At 44.0% G+C, this 20,727-nt stretch overlaps 1 protein-coding gene across 7 annotated transcripts in view; it reads left to right on the forward strand.

Annotated features, from left to right (window-relative positions):
• mcf2l2 (MCF.2 cell line derived transforming sequence-like 2) overlaps positions 1–20,727 on the forward strand; it is a 102,836-nt gene that overhangs the window by 6,594 nt on the left and 75,515 nt on the right. For 4 of the 7 annotated variants that reach the window (XM_069151063.1, XM_069151069.1, XM_069151064.1 and 1 more), the window contains exon 2: positions 19,113–19,196. In XM_069151063.1, coding sequence (XP_069007164.1) covers positions 19,113–19,196 — 84 coding nt within the window. Of the gene's footprint in view, positions 1–2,702; positions 3,286–4,908; positions 4,971–12,742; positions 13,683–19,112; positions 19,197–20,727 lie in introns of those variants that run through there. The other 3 variants (XM_069151065.1, XM_069151067.1, XM_069151066.1) reach the window with 3 other exon arrangements.

The following is a 20,727-nucleotide window of genomic DNA, read 5'->3' on the forward strand; positions in this document are numbered from 1 at the left end:
TGCTAAGGTGAAAGAAGCTGGTGACTGACAGTGACTACCTGCAGACATGCGTTGTCCTGCATCACCTGCAGGATGGAGGAGTGACGGGCAGGTGAGGAGGGTCACTGATGATGTGGAGGTCCAGCCTGACATCAGGTCTGCTACAAGACTGCAGCTGCACCAAGACTGCTACAAGACTGCAGCTGCACCACAGGGATGTTCTGGCTCGTTTTGACCCTCCCAGAGCTTTTTGGTCCTCGTGATGCACTTCCTATTATTTTTTTGGAAGTACTGTGACGGATGTTGTTTGACCCATGATGGCTGTTGGTATTTTCATAAGGCCAAAGGTTGTCATTAAATGTTTTTGGTAGTAGTTCAGCCAGGATGGTTCTGACTGTCTGGAGAAAATATGAATGCATAATATGAGATGCAAGTTGTACATAATGAGACTGGTGGTGTACCTCGACCCAGCTATTGTTATGTAACAGATGGCAGGAAGGATTTAATGCAGTAATTAGATATTTTGAGATATTGAAGAATGATTCAGTAACTTTCTTGCAGTGGTTCTACAGGAACGACCTTCTTGTGGGTGTTGTGATGTTGCCGAGGGTTTGATGATGATGGTGAATGGAAAGGGAAAGAACCTATCCCTGCTGTGCAATGTCAAGTTTTGTTATATTAAATATTATTGATGACAGGCATGATAGAGAAATACAGAGTTTAATGCAAAATGAAATAACCTATTTAATAACCTTAGCTGGAAGGAATCTTCTTGTATTTTCAAAATGTTTTTTGCATGCTGATCATTGTGTCTGTTTCATCCTCCGAAGGAATAACTGGCTCCAAGGAGAAGAAAACAACATCTGTTCCTTTTAGCTGAGGGACTGGCGGGAACGTGTCGGTCATCAATTATTAACAGAGCTGAAGTGCAGCGTAGGAAACGTCACTGGTGTGTTCCATGTTCAACATGTGGATCCTTAAGGGGCTCTGACTTTAAATCTGGGCTTGTCATTTGATCTGCACGGTGTGTCACTGCTTCCAACAGGAGGAGGTCCTTCCCAGTGATGTCATCAGGCTCCTTCACAGTGTCTAAACAGGTAGAACAGCCGTTCATGGATAGAGGACTTCTGTTTTTAAATGGACCAGCTGTCTGTCAAACGTTCATTGAATGAATCCCTTTAAGCTGCTCTGAATTCCTAACTGATTTAATAAATCCATTGATGTATATTGTGATTTTAGAAGGGGACTGAGGACTAGAAGTTGGGTTATGTAATGACGTGTGTACGAAATATGAAACGCTCTGGGATCGTTCTCCACCCTTTGAGTCTTGTTCCTCTCTCTGGTGGACTTTATGAGTGTCACTGTAGAAGATGACTTGGAAAAGTGGAGGAATGTTTCTCCTGAAATATATATCTGGTTTATTACAGCTTAATGTCCTACTATGCTTTTTGTCAGAGTCAGTTATTGAAAGTTACTGCAGTATTTGTTTTGCTGTTAATTGTCAATATGTCTAATAGGAGAGGATTGCTGGAATTAGAGATCAGCTCCACTCAGGTTGGTGTTATAATCATCACTGTAGAAAACACGCAGCACATTAAAAGTGCTGCCATCGTCCGTTCATAAGATTATTTGGATTAACAGCATTTTGTATTTGGAGCATCATCAATTGCGCTCTTAGCATTTTTTTTTTTCCAAAGATGTGTTTGGTCCTCTCTTCCAAACTTTATGTTCTGTCTATCAATGAGTATTATTAATTAAAAAATAACTACTTCCTGTGTTAAACGCATAGCTAAACAATGCCAACTTTTGAACTATCAACTGGAGTTAGATGGAGGATAATGGGCGGATACTGGTCTGCATTGGTAAATAGACAACAGAGGGTTTTGAGAAAAGTCATTTCAGTTGTAGTTTGGGTGAACTAGTCCTTTACACATCTCAGCAGGAGAGAGGATGTGATGTATTTGAGGAGGAAATAGTTCTCTGTGCTCCAAGTTACAACGTTGTACACAAAAATAATTTTGCCTAGTTAATACATTCGAACTTGTTCTTTACATATTTAAAAAGAGCCTCCCAATAAACATGAACAAGTCCTCCTTAATTATAATAATAATAATAATAATAATAATAACAATAATAAACTTTATTTGTATAGCACCTTTCATACAAGAAATGCAGCTCAAAGTGCTTCACAGCAAAAGAATCCTACAGAAAAAACACGAGTCACATGAGAGTAATCTGTCACTACATTAGAGGCATGCAATAATAAGAATCTTCTTTAATTACATTACAACTGTATTGTAGTGAGTTGCAGACACACAATGCTCATGAGATTCAATGCAGAAATCTGCATATAAATTGTTCTGTTGGTGCAGAGAAATGTCAGATTAATTGCAAATGCAAAAACAAATTCAGCCAAAAACGAGCAGCATCGCATGAATTATGTGTACAGGGGTTGTTTTTGTTGTAGACTGGATTTGTGTAGTAGTTTATCATCATGACTGAAGAGGCTGGAGGTTGGGGGGGAGGGGGTGTGGGTGGGGTGGGGGAAGTGTGTGTGTGTGTGTGGGTGGGTGTGGGTGGGTGTGTGGGTGGGGGGGGGGGGGTAGGGAAGGATGCTGAGGGGAGAGGAAGTCCCTGCTGCCTAATGAGAGTATTGTTGAGGATATTTGTGTAAACTATGGTAAGAACTGAGAGACTAAGCTGGTCACAAGGCTGCCAGGACACACACACACGCACACACACACACACACACACACACACACACACACACACACACACACACACACACACACACACACACACACACACACACACACACACACACACACACATTCATATTCCCCTCCCTCACTTACACACAAAAGAGGAGGGCAGGTCCTGCCGTATTGAAGGAGAACAGACAGCTCTGAAGACCGTAGTGTTACTGGACCTGTGTGTGTCTGTGTGTCTGTGTGTGTGTGTGTGTGTGTGTGTGTGTGTTCTGTAGACTGTAGTGTTACTGGACCTGTGTGTGTGTGTGTGTGTGTTCTGTAGACTGTAGTGTTACTGGACCTGTGTGTGTGTGTGTGTGTGTGTGTGTGTGTGTGTGTGTGTGTGTGTGTGAGTGTGTGTGTGTCTGTGTGTCTGTGTGTGTGTGTGTGTATGTGTGTCTGTGTGTGTGTGTGTGTGTGTGTGTGTGTGTGTGTGTGTGTGTGTGTGATATCTGCTGGGCTGGACGTTGGACTGGATGTTGGTTCACCGTGTGTTTCGGTCCTTCTTGTGAACTGTTGGACAGAACGGACGGCTGCACCATGGGATCAGTGATATGTAAGTACTGATCATATAGAGTGTGTACAGGTGTGTGTGGTTCACAAGGAGGAACCAGTAGAAGTCTTATAACGGGTCAGGACCTGGAACCAGCAGTGACAGAGAGGGGGGGGCAGCTGGTGGGTTGGCGTGGTGTTCGGATCCATCTTAAGGGGCGTAGACCTGCAGTCCAACACATATTAAATAATGTAGTATTGCAGTATAGTTGTTGTCTTATGTGTTCCACGGACACTCAGAGGGCCTTCAGAAGGTTCAGCAGCACCAACAAAAACACTTTATATTCTCTCTCTCAACAGTTGTATGTCAGTAAGTATATATGTAAGTGTTAATCCCAGGACACATAACTACATTATATTATTGGTATGGATTTGTTTTTTTGTTGTGTTGTTAAAATTAACTTTTGTCACTGATGGAAAGTATGTTGATCCCAGTATTGCTGAGTGGTCTGTACAGTAGACGTGTTTGTGTCTTGGACTTTGCACCAATACACTTTATGTCTTTTATGAAATGTATAACAACAATATTAGCTTGCTGTAAAAGTCAGTTGTTGCATTGTTTCCATTGAGTTTTTAAGTTAATGTGATTTTATAAGATACAGGGCAAATGTCTTAATGTTTATGCCCTGTGCAATATTACTAAAATGTTAAATGATTAAAAGTCAGCTTACAATAACTGTAATTTTTAAGATGAAGTGTCGGTGTTTGACATTGCCTTATATTAAAGCCAAACAGGAAGTCACAGGGTGAAAATATGAAATGTGACTATACACATCACCTTCAATGAATTTTTCTGCATCAACAAGGTTATAAAAAACACTTTCTTAATCTCGGTCTTTGTTGTGTCCAATGCAAGACGGCACCACATAAGCAAACACCTTGACAAGTAAAAAGCAGATTGTTAGACTTCCTAAAGATGGTAAAGAACACTGAAGCAGCTGCAGCAAAATATTCCACCACTATTCAGTTGGTACAACATTGCATTGAAGCTGATTTGAGAATTAACTACAGAGACTCGCGTTTCAGTGATGCTGAGAGAGTGTGCAGGTCTACTATTAGGTCAGGGACTCACTATTATTACCTGTGATCAGCTCTGTAATGACTTTGTCTCTATAAAGTCACTGTTCACTGCTTCGGTTTATTGTTGATCATTGTTGTTATTGTTGATGCCGTACAGGAAACCTTCTGGTTTTTAGGGCCCGGGAGTCTTTTGTTGATCGGTCTTTAATTATCACGAGATGTCTACATCATCAACATCATCAGCATCATCATCATCATCATCATCATCATCATCATCATCATCATCATCATCATCATCAGCATCATCATCATCATCATCATCATCATCATCAGCATCATCATGGCCACAATAGAGTGTTGTTTTAAACAAGGTTTTGTTTCTTCGACCGGTGAGATTTCACAGCAGCTGATTGAGTATGTTTCAGAATAGACTGCATCACTGTAACAGCTGTCCTGTTGCCTCAGCAGGCTGACCGTTTGTTTACACACATTGTCATGTCATAGTGAGCCATCGGTGTGATTGACAATATCTAAACAGTCGCAGTCCGTGTAGGTGAGTGAGCAGCAGGTGGCTGATAGTGCACACACTGTCTCTGTCTGCTCACAGGGACACTCGGTAGAGCTCAGCCATCACTACTAACATGGACTGGAGTCACCGCTCCACAGCAGGTAGGAGCTATTTGTGTCTGTGACAGGGCTGGGCCTATGTTAATGACTTGTAATCAGCTTTACTTTCTTGCACAGAGCTTACAAAACACACACACACATACAGTGTCGCTGTGTGTTGTTGTGTGTTGTTGTGTGTTGGTGTGTGTTGGTGTGTGTCGGTGTGTGTTAGTGTGTCGGTGTGTGTTGGTGTGTCGGTGTGTGTCGGTGTGTGTTAGTGTGTCGGTGTGTGTCGGTGTGTGTTGGTGTGTGTCGGTGTGTGTCAGTGTGTCGGTGTGTGTTGGTGTGTCGGTGTGTGTCGGTGTGTGTTAGTGTGTCGGTGTGTGTCGGTGTGTGTTGGTGTGTCGGTGTGTGTTAGTGTGTGTCGGTGTGTGTCGGTGTGTGTTGGTGTGTCGGTGTGTGTCGGTGTGTGTTGGTGTGTGTTAGTGTGTGTCGGTGTGTGTTGGTGTGTCGGTGTGTGTTAGTGTGTGTTGGTGTGTCGGTGTGTGTTAGTGTGTGTCGGTGTGTGTTAGTCTGTTGGTGTGTGTTAGTGTGTTGGTGTGTGTTAGTCTGTTGGTGTGTGTTGGTGTGTGTTAGTCTGTTGGCGTGTGTTGGTGTGTTGGTGTGTGTTAGTCTGTTGGTGTGTGTTGGTGTGTTGGTGTGTGTTAGTCTGTTGGTGTGTGTTAGTCTGTTGGTGTGTGTTGGTGTGTTGGTGTGTGTTAGTCTGTTGGTGTGTTGGTGTGTGTTAGTCTGTTGGTGTGTGTTAGTGTGTTGGTGTGTTGGTGTGTTGGTGTGTTAATGTGTTGGTGTGTTGGTGTGTGTTAGTCTGTTGGTGTGTGTTGGTGTGTTGGTGTGTGTTAGTGTGTTGGTGTGTTAATGTGTTGGTGTGTTGGTGTGTGTTAGTCTGTTGGTGTGTGTTGGTGTGTTGGTGTGTGTTAGTCTGTTGGTGTGTTGGTGTGTGTTAGTCTGTTGGTGTGTGTTGGTGTGTTGGTGTGTGTTAGTCTGTTGGTGTGTTGGTGTGTGTTAGTGTGTTGGTGTGTTGGTGTGTTGGTGTGTGTTAATGTGTTGGTGTGTTGGTGTGTGTTAATGTGTTGGTGTGTGTTAGTCTGTTGGTGTGTGTTGGTGTGTTGGTGTGTGTTAGTCTGTTGGTGTGTGTTGGTGTGTTGGTGTGTTGGTGTGTGTTAGTCTGTTGGTGTGTTGGTGTGTGTTAGTCTGTTGGTGTGTTGGTGTGTTGGTGTGTGTTAGTCTGTTGGTGTGTTGGTGTGTGACAGACAGCAGAGTCATTGAGGAAACATGGATTGTTCCACTGCTGATGCTGCAGAGCCTGTGAGAAGAATTGATGGGTAGATTCAGTAGAATGGAGCAAACACACACTCATCCCAGGTGCAGTTATCAGATCAGGAGGAGTGATGACAGAAACATGGAGTCTGAAGGAAGGCTACCCTACCAGACTACACGCTGTCCAAAGTGTGGTAGATATGGACAGTCCTACTCTACGGTGCGGATCTCCCCGGCTGAGATGGAGTCTTACTACCACTTCCTGAGGGTGTGTCAGGAGACTGAATCAGCCACAATAAGAAGTACGTCTACCCTGTATGGTCCTTTACATGCTTCCCTTGAACATGTCTGTTTGTGGAGCCTTTCTGTCTTCCTTGGTAAATGTGTTCAGCAGCTCATGTTGGAGATGCACATGTCAGTCCTGCTGCTGTGCGATCGCCTCCTGTATCCTCCTGTAGCCTCCTGTATCCTCCTGTATCCTCCTGTATCCTCCTGTAGCCTCCTGTAGCCTCCTGTATCCTCCTGTATCCTCCTGTAGCCTCCTGTATCCTCCTGTATCCTCCTGTAGCCTCCTGTATCCTCCTGTATCCTCCTGTATCCTCCTGTATCCTCCTGTAGCCTCCTGTATCCTCCTGTAGCCTCCTGTAGCCTCCTGTATCCTCCTGTATCCTCCTGTATCCTCCAGTATCCTCCTGTATCCTCCTGTAGCCTCCTGTATCCTCCTGTAGCCTCCTGTATCCTCCTGTAGCCTCCTGTAGCCTCCTGTAGCCTCCTGTAGCCTCCTGTAGCCTCCTGTAGCCTCCTGTATCCTCCTGTAGCCTCCCGTATCCTCCCGTATCCTCCCGTATCCTCCTGTAGCCTCCTGTAGCCTCCTGTAGCCTCCTGTAGCCTCCTGTATCCTCCTGTATCCTCCTGTAGCCTCCTGTATCCTCCCGTATCCTCCCGTATCCTCCCGTATCCTCCTGTATCCTCCTGTATCCTCCTGTATCCTCCCGTATCCTCCCGTATCCTCCCGTATCCTCCTGTATCCTCCTGTAGCCTCCTGTAGCCTCCTGTATCCTCCCGTATCCTCCCGTATCCTCCTGTATCCTCCTGTATCCTCCCGTTTCCTCCCGTATCCTCCTGTAGCCTCCTGTAGCCTCCTGTATCCTCCTGTATCCTCCTGTATCCTCCCGTATCCTCCTGTATCCTCCCGTATCCTCCTGTATCCTCCTGTATCCTCCCGTATCCTCCTGTATCCTCCCGTATCCTCCCGTAGCCTCCTGTATCCTCCCGTATCCTCCCGTATCCTCCTGTATCCTCCTGTATCCTCCTGTATCCTCCCGTATCCTCCTGTAGCCTCCCGTATCCTCCCGTATCCTCCTGTATCCTCCCGTATCCTCCCGTATCCTCCCGTATCCTCCCGTATCCTCCCGTATCCTCCCGTATCCTCCCGTATCCTCCCGTATTCTCCAGTAGCCTCCCGTATCCTCCCGTATCCTCCCGTATCCTCCCGTATCCTCCCGTATCCTCCCGTATCCTCCCGTATCCTCCTGTATCCTCCCGTATCCTCCCGTATCCTCCCGTATCCTCCTGTATCCTCCCGTATCCTCCCGTATCCTCCCGTATCCTCCCGTATCCTCCCGTATCCTCCCGTATCCTCCCGTATCCTCCCGTATCCTCCCGTATCCTCCCGTATCCTCCCGTATCCTCCTGTATCCTCCTGTATCCTCCCGTTTCCTCCCGTATCCTCCTGTAGCCTCCTGTAGCCTCCTGTATCCTCCTGTATCCTCCTGTATCCTCCCGTATCCTCCTGTATCCTCCCGTATCCTCCTGTATCCTCCTGTATCCTCCCGTATCCTCCTGTATCCTCCCGTATCCTCCCGTAGCCTCCTGTATCCTCCCGTATCCTCCCGTATCCTCCTGTATCCTCCTGTATCCTCCCGTATCCTCCTGTAGCCTCCCGTATCCTCCCGTATCCTCCCGTATCCTCCTGTATCCTCCTGTATCCTCCTGTATCCTCCTGTATCCTCCTGTATCCTCCCGTATCCTCCTGTATCCTCCTGTATCCTCCCGTATCCTCCCGTATCCTCCCGTATCCTCCTGTATCCTCCTGTAGCCTCCTGTAGCCTCCTGTATCCTCCCGTATCCTCCCGTATCCTCCTGTATCCTCCTGTATCCTCCCGTTTCCTCCCGTATCCTCCTGTAGCCTCCTGTAGCCTCCTGTATCCTCCTGTATCCTCCTGTATCCTCCCGTATCCTCCTGTATCCTCCCGTATCCTCCTGTATCCTCCTGTATCCTCCCGTATCCTCCTGTATCCTCCCGTATCCTCCCGTAGCCTCCTGTATCCTCCCGTATCCTCCCGTATCCTCCTGTATCCTCCTGTATCCTCCTGTATCCTCCCGTATCCTCCTGTAGCCTCCCGTATCCTCCCGTATCCTCCTGTATCCTCCCGTATCCTCCTGTATCCTCCCGTATCCTCCCGTATCCTCCCGTATCCTCCCGTATCCTCCCGTATCCTCCCGTATCCTCCCGTATCCTCCCGTATCCTCCCGTATCCTCCCGTATCCTCCCGTATCCTCCCGTATTCTCCTGTAGCCTCCCGTATCCTCCCGTATCCTCCTGTATCCTCCCGTATCCTCCCGTATCCTCCTGTATCCTCCTGTATCCTCCTGTATCCTCCCGTATCCTCCCGTATCCTCCTGTATCCTCCTGTATCCTCCTGTATCCTCCCGTATCCTCCCGTATCCTCCCGTATCCTCCCGTATCCTCCCGTATCCTCCCGTATCCTCCCGTATCCTCCTGTATCCTCCCGTATCCTCCCGTATCCTCCCGTATCCTCCCGTATCCTCCTGTATCCTCCTGTATCCTCCTGTATCCTCCCGTATCCTCATGTATCCTCCTGTATCCTCCTGTATCCTCCCGTATCCTCATGTAGCCTCATGTATCCTCCTGTATCCTCCCGTATCCTCCTGTATCCTCCTGTATCCTCCCGTATCCTCCTGTATCCTCCCGTATCCTCCCGTAGCCTCCTGTATCCTCCCGTATCCTCCCGTATCCTCCCGTATCCTCCTGTATCCTCCTGTAGCCTCCCGTATCCTCCCGTAGCCTCCTGTATCCTCCCGTATCCTCCCGTATCCTCCCGTATCCTCCTGTATCCTCCTGTAGCCTCCCGTATCCTCCCGTATCCTCCTGTATCCTCCCGTATCTTCATGTATCTTCATGTAGCCTCATGTAGCCTCATGTAGCCAGAGGTAGCATCCCACAAACATCATTCACCAACAAACAGCGCATCACATTCTGAAAATGTTTTGTCTGAAACTGGATTACATTCAGTGAGGAGACGACATGAATGAGCCTCAGTAATGCAGGTTTTTTTCTTGACGGTTGCTTTGCAGTGATGAAATGTAACATTTACAAAATTAGAAGAACATTTACTGAAGTACTTAAGTTCAGTGATCTAATTATTCTCTCACTAACATCACAAATTGTAGTTTTAATCTGCTATATTTATTTGACAGCTTTAGTTCAAAGTAACTTTACAAAATGAAGTTTTTCGCATTCAAAAACACAATGCGAAAAACATGCTTCAAAAACACAATGCCTTGTTATGAATGAAACTACTGAACAAAAGAAGAACTGAAGCCATTCGTCATGGATTCAGTAGCTCAATGAAAATTTAAAACAATTTTTAAAAATCACGTCATTTTTTCAACAATACCAGACGTTAATTCTGCCAGTAACTGAGATATGAGGAGTTTTGAATGGTGTATGTTAATGATAATAAAGATTTAGAGGTTTAGAAAAGTTGGAATCAAAAAGTAAAACAAGGACAACTGTTTAATTAGAGCTCAATGCAGCAAATGACTCCATTATTTGATGACATACGGTAAATGTCTTTTCACTGACTGGATTGTCAACGTATGAGAAAAAAGTGTTCATGATGAAAACAGCTGGCATGTTTGTTCACCTCCTAAACCTCAACAGCAATGCACTGATAATATTTATAGACAGAGATGTTTCTGGTGTCACCAACCTGTCTGATGACTGATAGAAAAATCTCACAGCAGCTTGATCCGTCTGTCTCTGTCACAGCTGAGTTTAAGACCGGCTTTATATTATGGTGACAGTAAGAAACAGTCAGGGTGTTTGTTATCTTCCACTGATGTATGTCTGTGTTGAGTGTCTGGCCATCATCAGGCCTGTGTCAGTCGTAGTATCATGAGGTGATAATGATACTCATTTAAATTTAAATGTGTGTTAGAGAATTAAAGAGAGAGAGCTGTTATCAGTGGATCCTGTGGATCCTGTCATTCCACATCCTCTGATTGTTTTCTTGCGCTGAGGCCTTCTTCCTGAGCCCCCCCCCCTCCCACCACCACCACCACCACCACCACCACCTTCCCAGACCTTGAAGAGCAAGCACGTAAAATAACACAAGCTTTGTTTAATACTCGTGTGTGAATGTGTGAAGAGCATCTGTTTGGGGCTGTTGCGCTCTCCTCATCAGGTTTAGCAGTGAAGGTTACAATATCAGGTCACGTGATGGTAACCATATTGTTTCCATCATAACTTGCTTATCTCTATTTGCAGCACGAAAACAACCACAGCCAAACCATGTCGAGATGATCTTGTTTATTTTGTTGAATGTGTTCACACTCGAATGCGTGTCGTCATTGGCTGAGCTACAGATCTGTTTATGCACTGGGAACAGCCTCCGGTCGGTAGACATCTTAATATGTTGTCACCGTTAGTAATCAGTCCCTCCAGGAAATCACTAGCTTAGGATCACAACAATTCAAGCAATCTTAACAGTTTTTGCTAAGTTTGCAATGTTGCTAAATTCACAAAATTATTCAGGAAAATATTTCCAATGTTTTGTTTCCAAACAAAACTTGTCTGATTAATATAAATAACTTCCTATTTACAGTCAGCGAAGCTCTTCAAGCACACGTCTCATCATCGAAACAAGCCACATGCTGGCTGACCTGTAAAAAAACAGAAATGGTGGGTGGGTGGGTTTATGGGAAATGTTGTTTTATCATTGAGCATGAAGAATGTCTTGAATTAGTTTACTTCAAGCCATAAGGGAAGTATTTTCTTATGGCTACAGTATGTGCTGAATGAATAATATTTAAAAATGATTTCAATCCTTCATTTTTACAGAATATTTAGTCTTTGTACTATGTTTTACTGTTTTGTAAAGTAATAAATTCAAAACGATAATTACAGATTAGAACTAAAATATGTCTGTGATGGACAGTGTGCATATTATGGAAGGAAGTGATCACGTGACTTTTTATTAGGTGGTAGCTAAAAGAAACATTGAGGTGTAGCTCACTTTTTGGAGGCGCTCAGAGATCAACACACAGTCACTGATGTTAAAAGTGTAAAATGTTCTGTTCTGTTTGACATATGAGGCAGATTGAGGTATTTAGTATAACTTTGAATTGCATACAAGAGGCTGCTGAGCTGCTCTTTTAAAGCTGTTTGTGGATCTTTTACCATGTGGTTGGATTGGAAAGCTAGAAAGGTACAATCCTGTTCATGTTCATGTGCATGGAAATGGAAAGATGGGTTGAGAAGTAGATTAAACGTAATAAGTGCGTGTACCGGGTGTTTAGTCTCTTCTCACTGCCACTGTACTTCCAACTGTCCTCTCTGGTCCTCTACAGCTTCTGTGAAGAGCAGACATATGATGTCACAGTTCCTTGACTGGATAAAGAAAGCTTTGTCAGTGAGCTTGTAAACTGGACTGAAGTTAGGTTTCCTTCAAAATGGCATTTGCAAAGCAGATTCACAAAATATTAACGCATTTTTTTCAGAACCTACAGTTTCATGTGAGTTTCATGTGGTTGTATTAATGGGTGGTTTGTGTTATAGGAAAGAACGGGACCGTATTGTTGGACCATGTCTTCATTTTTCACTTCTTGTTTTGGAGGACTTTAGCACAATGAGACTCACATGACATTCCTGGGAATACAGTCGTGTTTATACTCTTAGAGGAAGCTGATCCCAAAACCTTTGTGACAGCTCGATAGGCATTGTGTTGAAAACAATTTGTGTAAATCAACATGTGTGTGTGTTTATGTGAGCATTTGCAGTTTTGTGTGTGCCTACTGTACGTGTGTGTCCCTATCTACAGTCCATGTTTTCTGTTAGTCTTTGTGTGCATGTGTGTGTTTAGATGTAATCGTATCATTGGTTTTTAAACACTGTGAGAACAGCAGAACATAAAGCTGTCTGTGCAGCTCAGAGTATGTAAACTACTATTTACTAACTGATCCTTCATTCACAGTAGATGAGGCATTTCTAAATAGCTATAAAGATTCTAAAAATTAAAACAACAACATGAAAAATCCTATTTATCATCAATGAAACATCATTTGAAGGACGCTACGTCAGTACTGATTCCTGGGAACACACTGAACCTCCCCATCCATCCATCCATCCATCCATCCATCCATCCATCCATCCATCCATCCATCCATCCATCCATCCATCCATTATTTCCTTTCTGTTTTGAAGTTTGCATGTTCACCTTGTACCTGGCTGGTTCTCTCGAGGTGCTCCAGCTTCCTCCTACAGTCCTAAGACATGCCTGATGCGGTAATGGGTGATTCTAATTTGACTGCAGGTGTGTCTGTGACCACAGAAATATTTACAGTGACTTGTGTCAGTAACCTGTAGAAGAGACTTCAGTTGACACCCAATCCCCAGTCAGTGGTGAGGTTTGCAGAAGTGCTGTGTGTGCTTCAACATAACCATAAAACAGATGAACAACGCTGTCGTCATTACAGATGGATATTGTGCTGCGAAATCAGATATTTTAGTTGAAAAATAATACATTGGGCCTCTGATACATTCAGCTTCACAGTATTTTATGGAAACCTAGCAGAGAGATGTTTCAGACTAGTTTTCTCCCTCATGCTGCTCACATTTGGCTGCCCAGTTCTGAACTCATACAAACACCACAGACATACTGAGCCAAGCAGAACATGCAGTCTGCAGAAAATGAAACACGTGACCACAGACCTTCCCTCTCTCCCTGTCTCTCTCTCTTGACATACACTCCCGCCCCGTCCTCCTGCTCTGACATCTGATTGGCTGCTCGCTGCTCAGAGCAGAGCTGTTTTACTACAGCTGGAGCTGGAAAATCTGACCACAGACGCATTTAACAATGACAACACACAGACAGTTCCGGGTCTGCTCGACTGTGTGTGTCTGTGTGAGGGAAATGTGAAGAAAGAGAGAGAGAGAGAGATTGATGATGAAGATGGTGATGAAGAAGCAGCTGCTGTTGACAGACCAGGGTTTTGCTCCTGGGTGTTGTCTCCTCATCCTCGCTTGTGTTGGATACCATCAGACCGCTGGCATTTAATGGGATTATTGCTGTTTGTGGGAGGATTTACATTCACCTCTGTGTGTGCACTCGACCCAGGAAGGTGTGAGGATGAAGAGTGTCAAACATGTCATAGGTAACGTTCACACTGTAACACCTGACAGGGGTGGTTGGTTTGGCAGCAATGAATCATTTTACACTTAACATAAGAACTTCTTGCTTTCTTCCTTTAATATTCAGTGCAAACGTTTTGGAAGACACACTTTGTTCTGGCATTTTTGTAATCACAGTGTTGCTGTAAATGATAGGCTCGCTGCTACCAGTGTATGCTGATGCCTGAGGAATTTCCAAAGGTTAGCAGAGTTATGGAGCGGTCATACCTGGAACACTGACAACTGTTCTCATTCCAGGACTAGGTGTCTCCTTATACACAGAGGAACACTAAAAACCACAGAGACTAGAGGAACATGTCTTATTTGCTCCTTTCTCGTCATGTAATCCCAGACTGACATGATGTTGAGATCAGCGCTCTGTGAAGAGACAGACCATCCGCAGGACTCCCTGTTCTTCTTGTTGCTGAAGATAGTTCTTTGTGACTCTGGCTGGATGGTTGATGTGGTACTTATGCTGCAGAATGAATTTCTGATGCCTCCCAGATGGTGTTGCATCCATCATGCAACACCATCTGGGAGGCATAGATAAGAATCTAAAGGGCCCAAAACACATGGACATCCTGGTTTACTTTTGGCATACATTTAACATACTACTGTGTATCGGGACATACTAACCCTCCGTTCCAAATCACACACTATTTCATTTTACTTTTAGTGCCTACAGCTACCCTTACAAAGTATGTACTGTTGCATGTAGTATGTATACAACTGGGACATACTACTTCATCATAAAAATGCGTCTTGAAATTTGACCCACTTGGTCATATTGTTTGAAGTAAAAAGAGAAAGGATGCCATTTGGAACGAGTAAGCCTCTTCTTCCTGTTGTGGGCAGAGCATCAGCGCCACCAAACTGTCTGGGAGGCTCAGTCGATGTGATGTATCTTCTGCTGCTCAAGGGATTGTGGTTCAGAACAGCCAGCGTAGCATGCTGACCTGCAGACTGCTTTTGGAATACTGTTTTAAACATAATATGTATTGGGACCACAGACTGGATATAAAAGTGTTCGTAGCTTCCGGGTCAGAAAAATGGTTCCGATGCAGAAGTGTCTTAAACTGCAATACCACCGAGTGCCACGAGAGGTCGGCTCCAAAAAGCCTCCGGCTCCATAGACTCCTATTCAACTTCTCTCATCAAATACAAAGCCAATAAACTGTCTCCTTAAAAAAGACCTGTTTTTGGGGGCGTGTCTGTTTGATTGACAGGCCTGTGGTGCAGTCAGGTTACAGCTACCGGTGGGCGGGACGTAGTATCGTCAGGTTTCCAATCAGATCAGTCAGATCCAGATCCAGATCCAGATCTTTTTCTGACATACTAAATCATCATTATGTCACTCACTACCTTGTCATTGCATTTGGGTCCGACCTGCTTGGAGAACCTTAACAATTTGTACATGTCTCATTACTATGTCAGCTCATATTATACAAGCACATTATAATCTGAAGTATTGCTACACTGTTATAATAATTCTTTAATATTTATTTATTACCCACCTGAGAACTGTGGCATCATATGCCTTCTCTGGGCTGAATATGTGGCAGTTGTTTTGAATGGAAAGCTAATGTGACTGTACCTTTAACACCTTTATTGACACTGAGTGTTGGCACAAGATATACTGTGCATCCTGTTTTATAGATTCAACCAAAATTAAATCACCAGTAATACTGGGCTTCTTTCTTACACACTGTAAATATACTCTGAACTCTATGAAAGTACTTATGAGTATTTGTGTTGTTAAGTAGGGACAATGTGTAGAAGGTCCCAGCCCTTTAACAAGCCCTTCAGAGTTTCCAGCTTTCCTCATGGGACCATAATTGTGGTCAGACTGAACAGGAGTCGCTGCCCAACATAGAAACAAATGGCAGTGAAGCAGCCTGCAACAGATTGCAGACATCGACAGAAAAGCTTGTCATACCTCGATGCTCTTTTCTAAACTTAACTTCCCAAATGAAGAATCCCAGCGGTGCCTTGTAAGTTCACTGCCGATGTAAAACCGCCTAACGTGTGCTTATATCAGTGCTTCCTGCATTTACCCGCTGTCTCCTCAGTTCTCCGGCAGTTTCTAAAAACAGCAGGTTTCTGTTGAGTCGTGAAGTGGTCATGCATCACATCTGTCTGCACCGCTCTTTTCCACTTTGATGTTCGAACAATGCAGAACATCCTCCCCGTTAAAGTGCCGGGCTCAGGTTGCATAACTCTGCTGTTCCGTGTGTTCATGGACAACATTTCCTCGATCCTCTGAACCATCCCTCTTTTTCTACACAGTGTTTTGTGCATACTTTCTCACGTGTGCCTCATAATTAAAACATTCTTTGTGATTTTTGTAGAATTTAGCCTAATGTTCCCAAATATTTCTGAATGGACCAGTCTGCAATGGAAGCTGCACTTTGATTAGCCTTTGTATGTCAGCAGACTCAGATACTAAGAACAGAAGTACATTGATGGTTCCTCCATTAAAGGCCACTATCAGCCGTTGTGCTCCTCTTCTCCTCCTGACTGCCCCCCCACCAGCACACTAGCCACCCCAGCATGTTTCAGACTAATAAAGTGTGCTCAGTGTAAATGCACGTCTTTATTCTCCGTGACAGACAGAGTTTTGTTCCCTGCGTGCGCTGCCTCGAGCTTTAGGCTGCAGGGGAACTATAATAGTCATAAAACCAGAGCAGGGTCGAGTCTGTAACTCCTGGATACAGACACATGTGCTTAAAACCTCGTCTGAGAACCCTTTGTTCTAGTTTTCTATATATAACATCTGGGAACTCCGGTCAGAAATGGATAGGTACAGAATTGTCTGCGTCTGATGACCAAAGAATATTTAAAACCCTGACTGAAAGCAGCTCATAAACCACATAGAAGTACACAGAAAACTAGAGAAGTGTAACATCCTGAGTTCAACTTCTGTGTCAGTTTATTGGTATATTCATTTGTTCCGGTTTTACTCTGACCAGCCTACTACACCGATAACAACACTCAGTTGACATCTTGTTTTGCCTCGAATGGACACAAATAGCTGTGACCACAGATCTTCAACATTTAACAATATTAGAAGGGTCCAATGTCAAACATCATGATGTCAAACAGTGAGAAATGTTCATTCTTGTCTTTGAAAGTTAAAAAAATTCAACAACTCCAAGAGCCACTCACTTGCTTCTCCACAGCTACATCTTGTTCAGTTGAGGGATTAGTTGTCTTTCATGTAAAAAGGTGATAAGTTGAAACTCGACCTTTTTATGCTTACAAGGACACAAAGATTCCTGTAAAAGATGTGGCTGATGGTTTCATGCTTCATCACTGCACAGCACCACTGTTTTATAGTCCACAAGAAAATCAACAGAAGAGAACAGAAGTGATAGATTGTAATCACATATGTGGAAATTCATCAGGGCAAAACAAATTACAAAAAAAAAACATGCACATAACCCTCTGAACTTGCATTATCATGCAAACCCCTGATTACTTCAGTCTGCTGGAGAAACAGCTACAACATGTCGTATGTCTGTCCTCCGGGTGCTGCATGCAGACCTGTCGGTGGCCGTTTGGGTCAGTCTTGCATTGCTTCAGGGTGATATCTTTTTAACATATGTGTAACGTCTCTGTCTCTTCTGTCCTCCTGGAGCCTATTCGGCAAAGATGAGTTAACCACCAGCATGGATGAGGCAAATGAAAGGCAAGAACTGATTCCATACAAGGGGGTGTTGGTGGTTGATGAAAGTCTTGTATGAAACATGCGGTGCGGCCTGAAGGCTGACATATTGGTGAATTTCATAGTTGAAGGAGGTGTCAGAAGAAGTGCAGAGCCAAGGTAAATAACACCTGAGAGACAAGGAAGATGTGTTTGAGCGCTGAGCCACCAACTCGCTTTTCTTTATGTTGTATGTTGTATTTGTTGTACTTTCCTCATGATATGGTTCTGATTGGCGTCGGGACTAAAAGGGTGCAGACATGCTCTCTGTATCTCTGTATACTCTTAAAGTGTTCCACCATGATATGGAGGATCTGACTTCTGTCTTCACGCAGGATGCTTCCAGGAGCTGTGTTGTATTGTTGGGCTTGTTGTCATGTGCTGGTGTTCAGAGCAGAGGTGGTGTTCTTCTGATAGAAGATGTTTTTGGTTAAAACCAGATGCTGTTGTAAATTGAGGGAAGGAGACCAACTCAATTGTTGTTCATTGTCTCAACTGTGCTCGATAAGTTCACCTTTCCAGATTTTATAGTCACAGATAGTCTTACTTTGAAGTGTCCGATGAGAATCATGGGGTGGGATTTCCTGTAGTGGGTCTCCTTGACATCATCTGGGATCGCTGTAAAGGAACTCACGAGCGTAGCAAACTGTCCCTCATGGTAATTCAACATGTCTTCTCTGTAATGCCAGTGGGAGGTTCTGAAACGTGCTGTAACAGATGACTCTTCACAGTAATGCCGACTGCATGAAGGTGGCCTGTTCCCTCTGGGCTCCTTTTCCAGAGGGTGCAACTGTCCCTCAGGTCAGTCAGGGAGTCCTCCACCAGATAGCCTGGTTTCACTGGTGGAGCAACACTGGAGAAACTTCCTAAACTCCATGGCCTTGAGAACAAGGTCCGATTATAACATTCCATGAATCAAAGTGCTGCTAGATATTTGTGATGTGTTGGTTTTGATCACAAGAAATCGCTGCTCCGATAATCCGTCTGGTGGTGGCGGCACACCAGCACCTGACTGTACACACAACAACAACACAACAGTTATCTGAGCTCATTCAGCAGACGGAGCATCCTGTGTCCAGGAGAAGTCAGGTGTCAGGCCTGCATGTCCACAGGTGCAGAGTTCTGATCAGTTCACCCATGGCAGTTGGGGTTACCACAAAGAGGCATGGTAGGAGGTCTCTGAGGGTAGTGACCCTGGGAGACAGGCACTCCTGCACTTTAAGCATCTTGTAATACTCACGAGATGCATCTCAACACCTTCCGTATGTTGTAAGTCCACTGTGTCTGGTTCTTTAATATACAGGTCTGGTGTGGGAGCGCCATGAAACAGCCCTGTTACAGTATGGCAGTTTTACTTCTTTACTGCATGGATGTGATACTTTAAATTAGAGTGGCTTCCAGTTGTGTATAATCTTAAACAGATGCAGTAAAAATAAATATTTCGAGTGTTTTATTTGATCTTCTACTGCTACTGTTAGGTTGAACAGCCGAATCTTTAATTTGCCTGTTTGATTTGATGTTTATCTGTTTTCAAGTCTTATAGTTTACGTCGTGGTCGCTGACTCTGATGTTCTTGGAGTGTATTTATTCCCCAGCTAAGAGTTTCACATGTCACCTTTCTTTTAAAATTCTTGAGCAGGTTGAGGATCAGTCAGTGTGCTTCATGAACATGTTATTGTGTGTACGTGTGAACGTGTGTTTCTCTCTTCAGATGAGATCATGCAGCAGGACATCAGGCCCCTGCTGGCAATGGACATCATAGAGCAGCTTCATCGCCAGTTTGCCTTGCTTTCAGGTAAGTCGTGAGACTCCACTGACCCCCAGTCCTCCAGTTCAGAGGTTGTCATCCACGGAAAGCTGGAAAACATTGTAGTCCAAAATAGATTATGACAGCAGTTAGTGTGAAACACGACACATCCTTTAGGGTTACTTCTCAAATCCTCTTACGGTGGCACCACTTCCTCTGTCCCTCCCGCCATGTTGTGGAATGGAAAGTTTGACCTTTAATGCTTCTGATACGTCAGCAGATTTCCAAACAGCCTCTAAAATGATGCTATAATATTGCTGGATTATATCACAAATAACCCACGTCACAGGAAAGAGGACGTGATGCATAACACAGCTGCTTGATTCTCCTTATGACTCTCTGTTATTACACAGGAATCACTAGAAAACGAATCATATGACAAAACCACAGAAAGGCCTGCAGCCAACTGTTGGATGGGTTCGCTGAAGCAGAGCAGAGGAGTCGATCTGGTGGATTAATATGTGAACATGAGTCATATAATTTACTGGAGCTTCATGTTCTCCTGTGTATCTGTGTTCTTTTGTAATTCCCACTGAGGATCGGCAGCTTTTGAAAATCCTTTAATATCCTTTAATTTAATATTTAACGGTTGAGGTTTTTATACTGAAGTCTCATTAAACATGGTTTTCTTAACGTCCTGCAGATTTCAGTGATCACTCTATGTTTAAAGCAGTGAGCTGAACAATCAGCAGTGAGTGAATCATTTTGGGTCTCAGGTTACATACAGGCTTTCCTTCCTGAACGGTACCTGTTGCTGAGGCTTTGTGCAGCCTGCAAGGAGTCCCTGCAGACACAACTCAACCCAGAAAAAAGGACACTGTCAACTAATCTATGTTCATATAGTCATAAAAAGATACTACAACTAAACACCAATCAAGAAGAGATAGGAAAGTACGTATTTGTACTGAAGCTGCAAATACAGCAACAAAAAGAAAGTATCAATAAAGTAATAGCAAAATAAAGTAAAAATCTGAATAGAGTTGGTACAGTAACAATAAAGAGTTAATCAAATAAAGTAAACATCTTCAGTACAGTTGGTATAGTAATAATACAAAATTTGGGAACTGAAGTCCCACATTCTTCGTAGGTTTCTAATAATGACAGCTTTGGGAAAAATGGCAGTCAATAAAGACATAATAAAAACTCATGAAATGACATAAAACATAATCTAATTGAAGCCAATACATACAGGGTGCTCATACAAGAGAAACTGTATCCAACTGTCTCAGTGATTCCCAACACTAGCCTGCTGTGCTCAGATTCAAACTCCTCGAGTTAATTCTGAAAGTTTAGGAGCAGCTTTAACCAATCAGTATACACAGAAACCATCCCAAAATGTTCCACCTGAAGAAAAAACACTTAACTTCAGCATCATCGCACTTATGGAGCTAGATCAGTGACATTAAAGTCTGTTCTAGCTCAAGAATTAGTGAAGAATTATCTTCCCATTATGCTGTAACCAGAAAAGAAAAGTACAACATCCAGTAATATATGGGGAATGATGGATGAATAGAAGCAC

The sequence above is a fragment of the Embiotoca jacksoni genome, unplaced genomic scaffold, assembly GCF_022577435.1.
Source record: "Embiotoca jacksoni isolate LCO1_2020_lvr unplaced genomic scaffold, fEmbJac1.0.p SCAF_16, whole genome shotgun sequence".
NCBI classification, from domain to species: Eukaryota; Metazoa; Chordata; class Actinopteri; family Embiotocidae; genus Embiotoca; species Embiotoca jacksoni.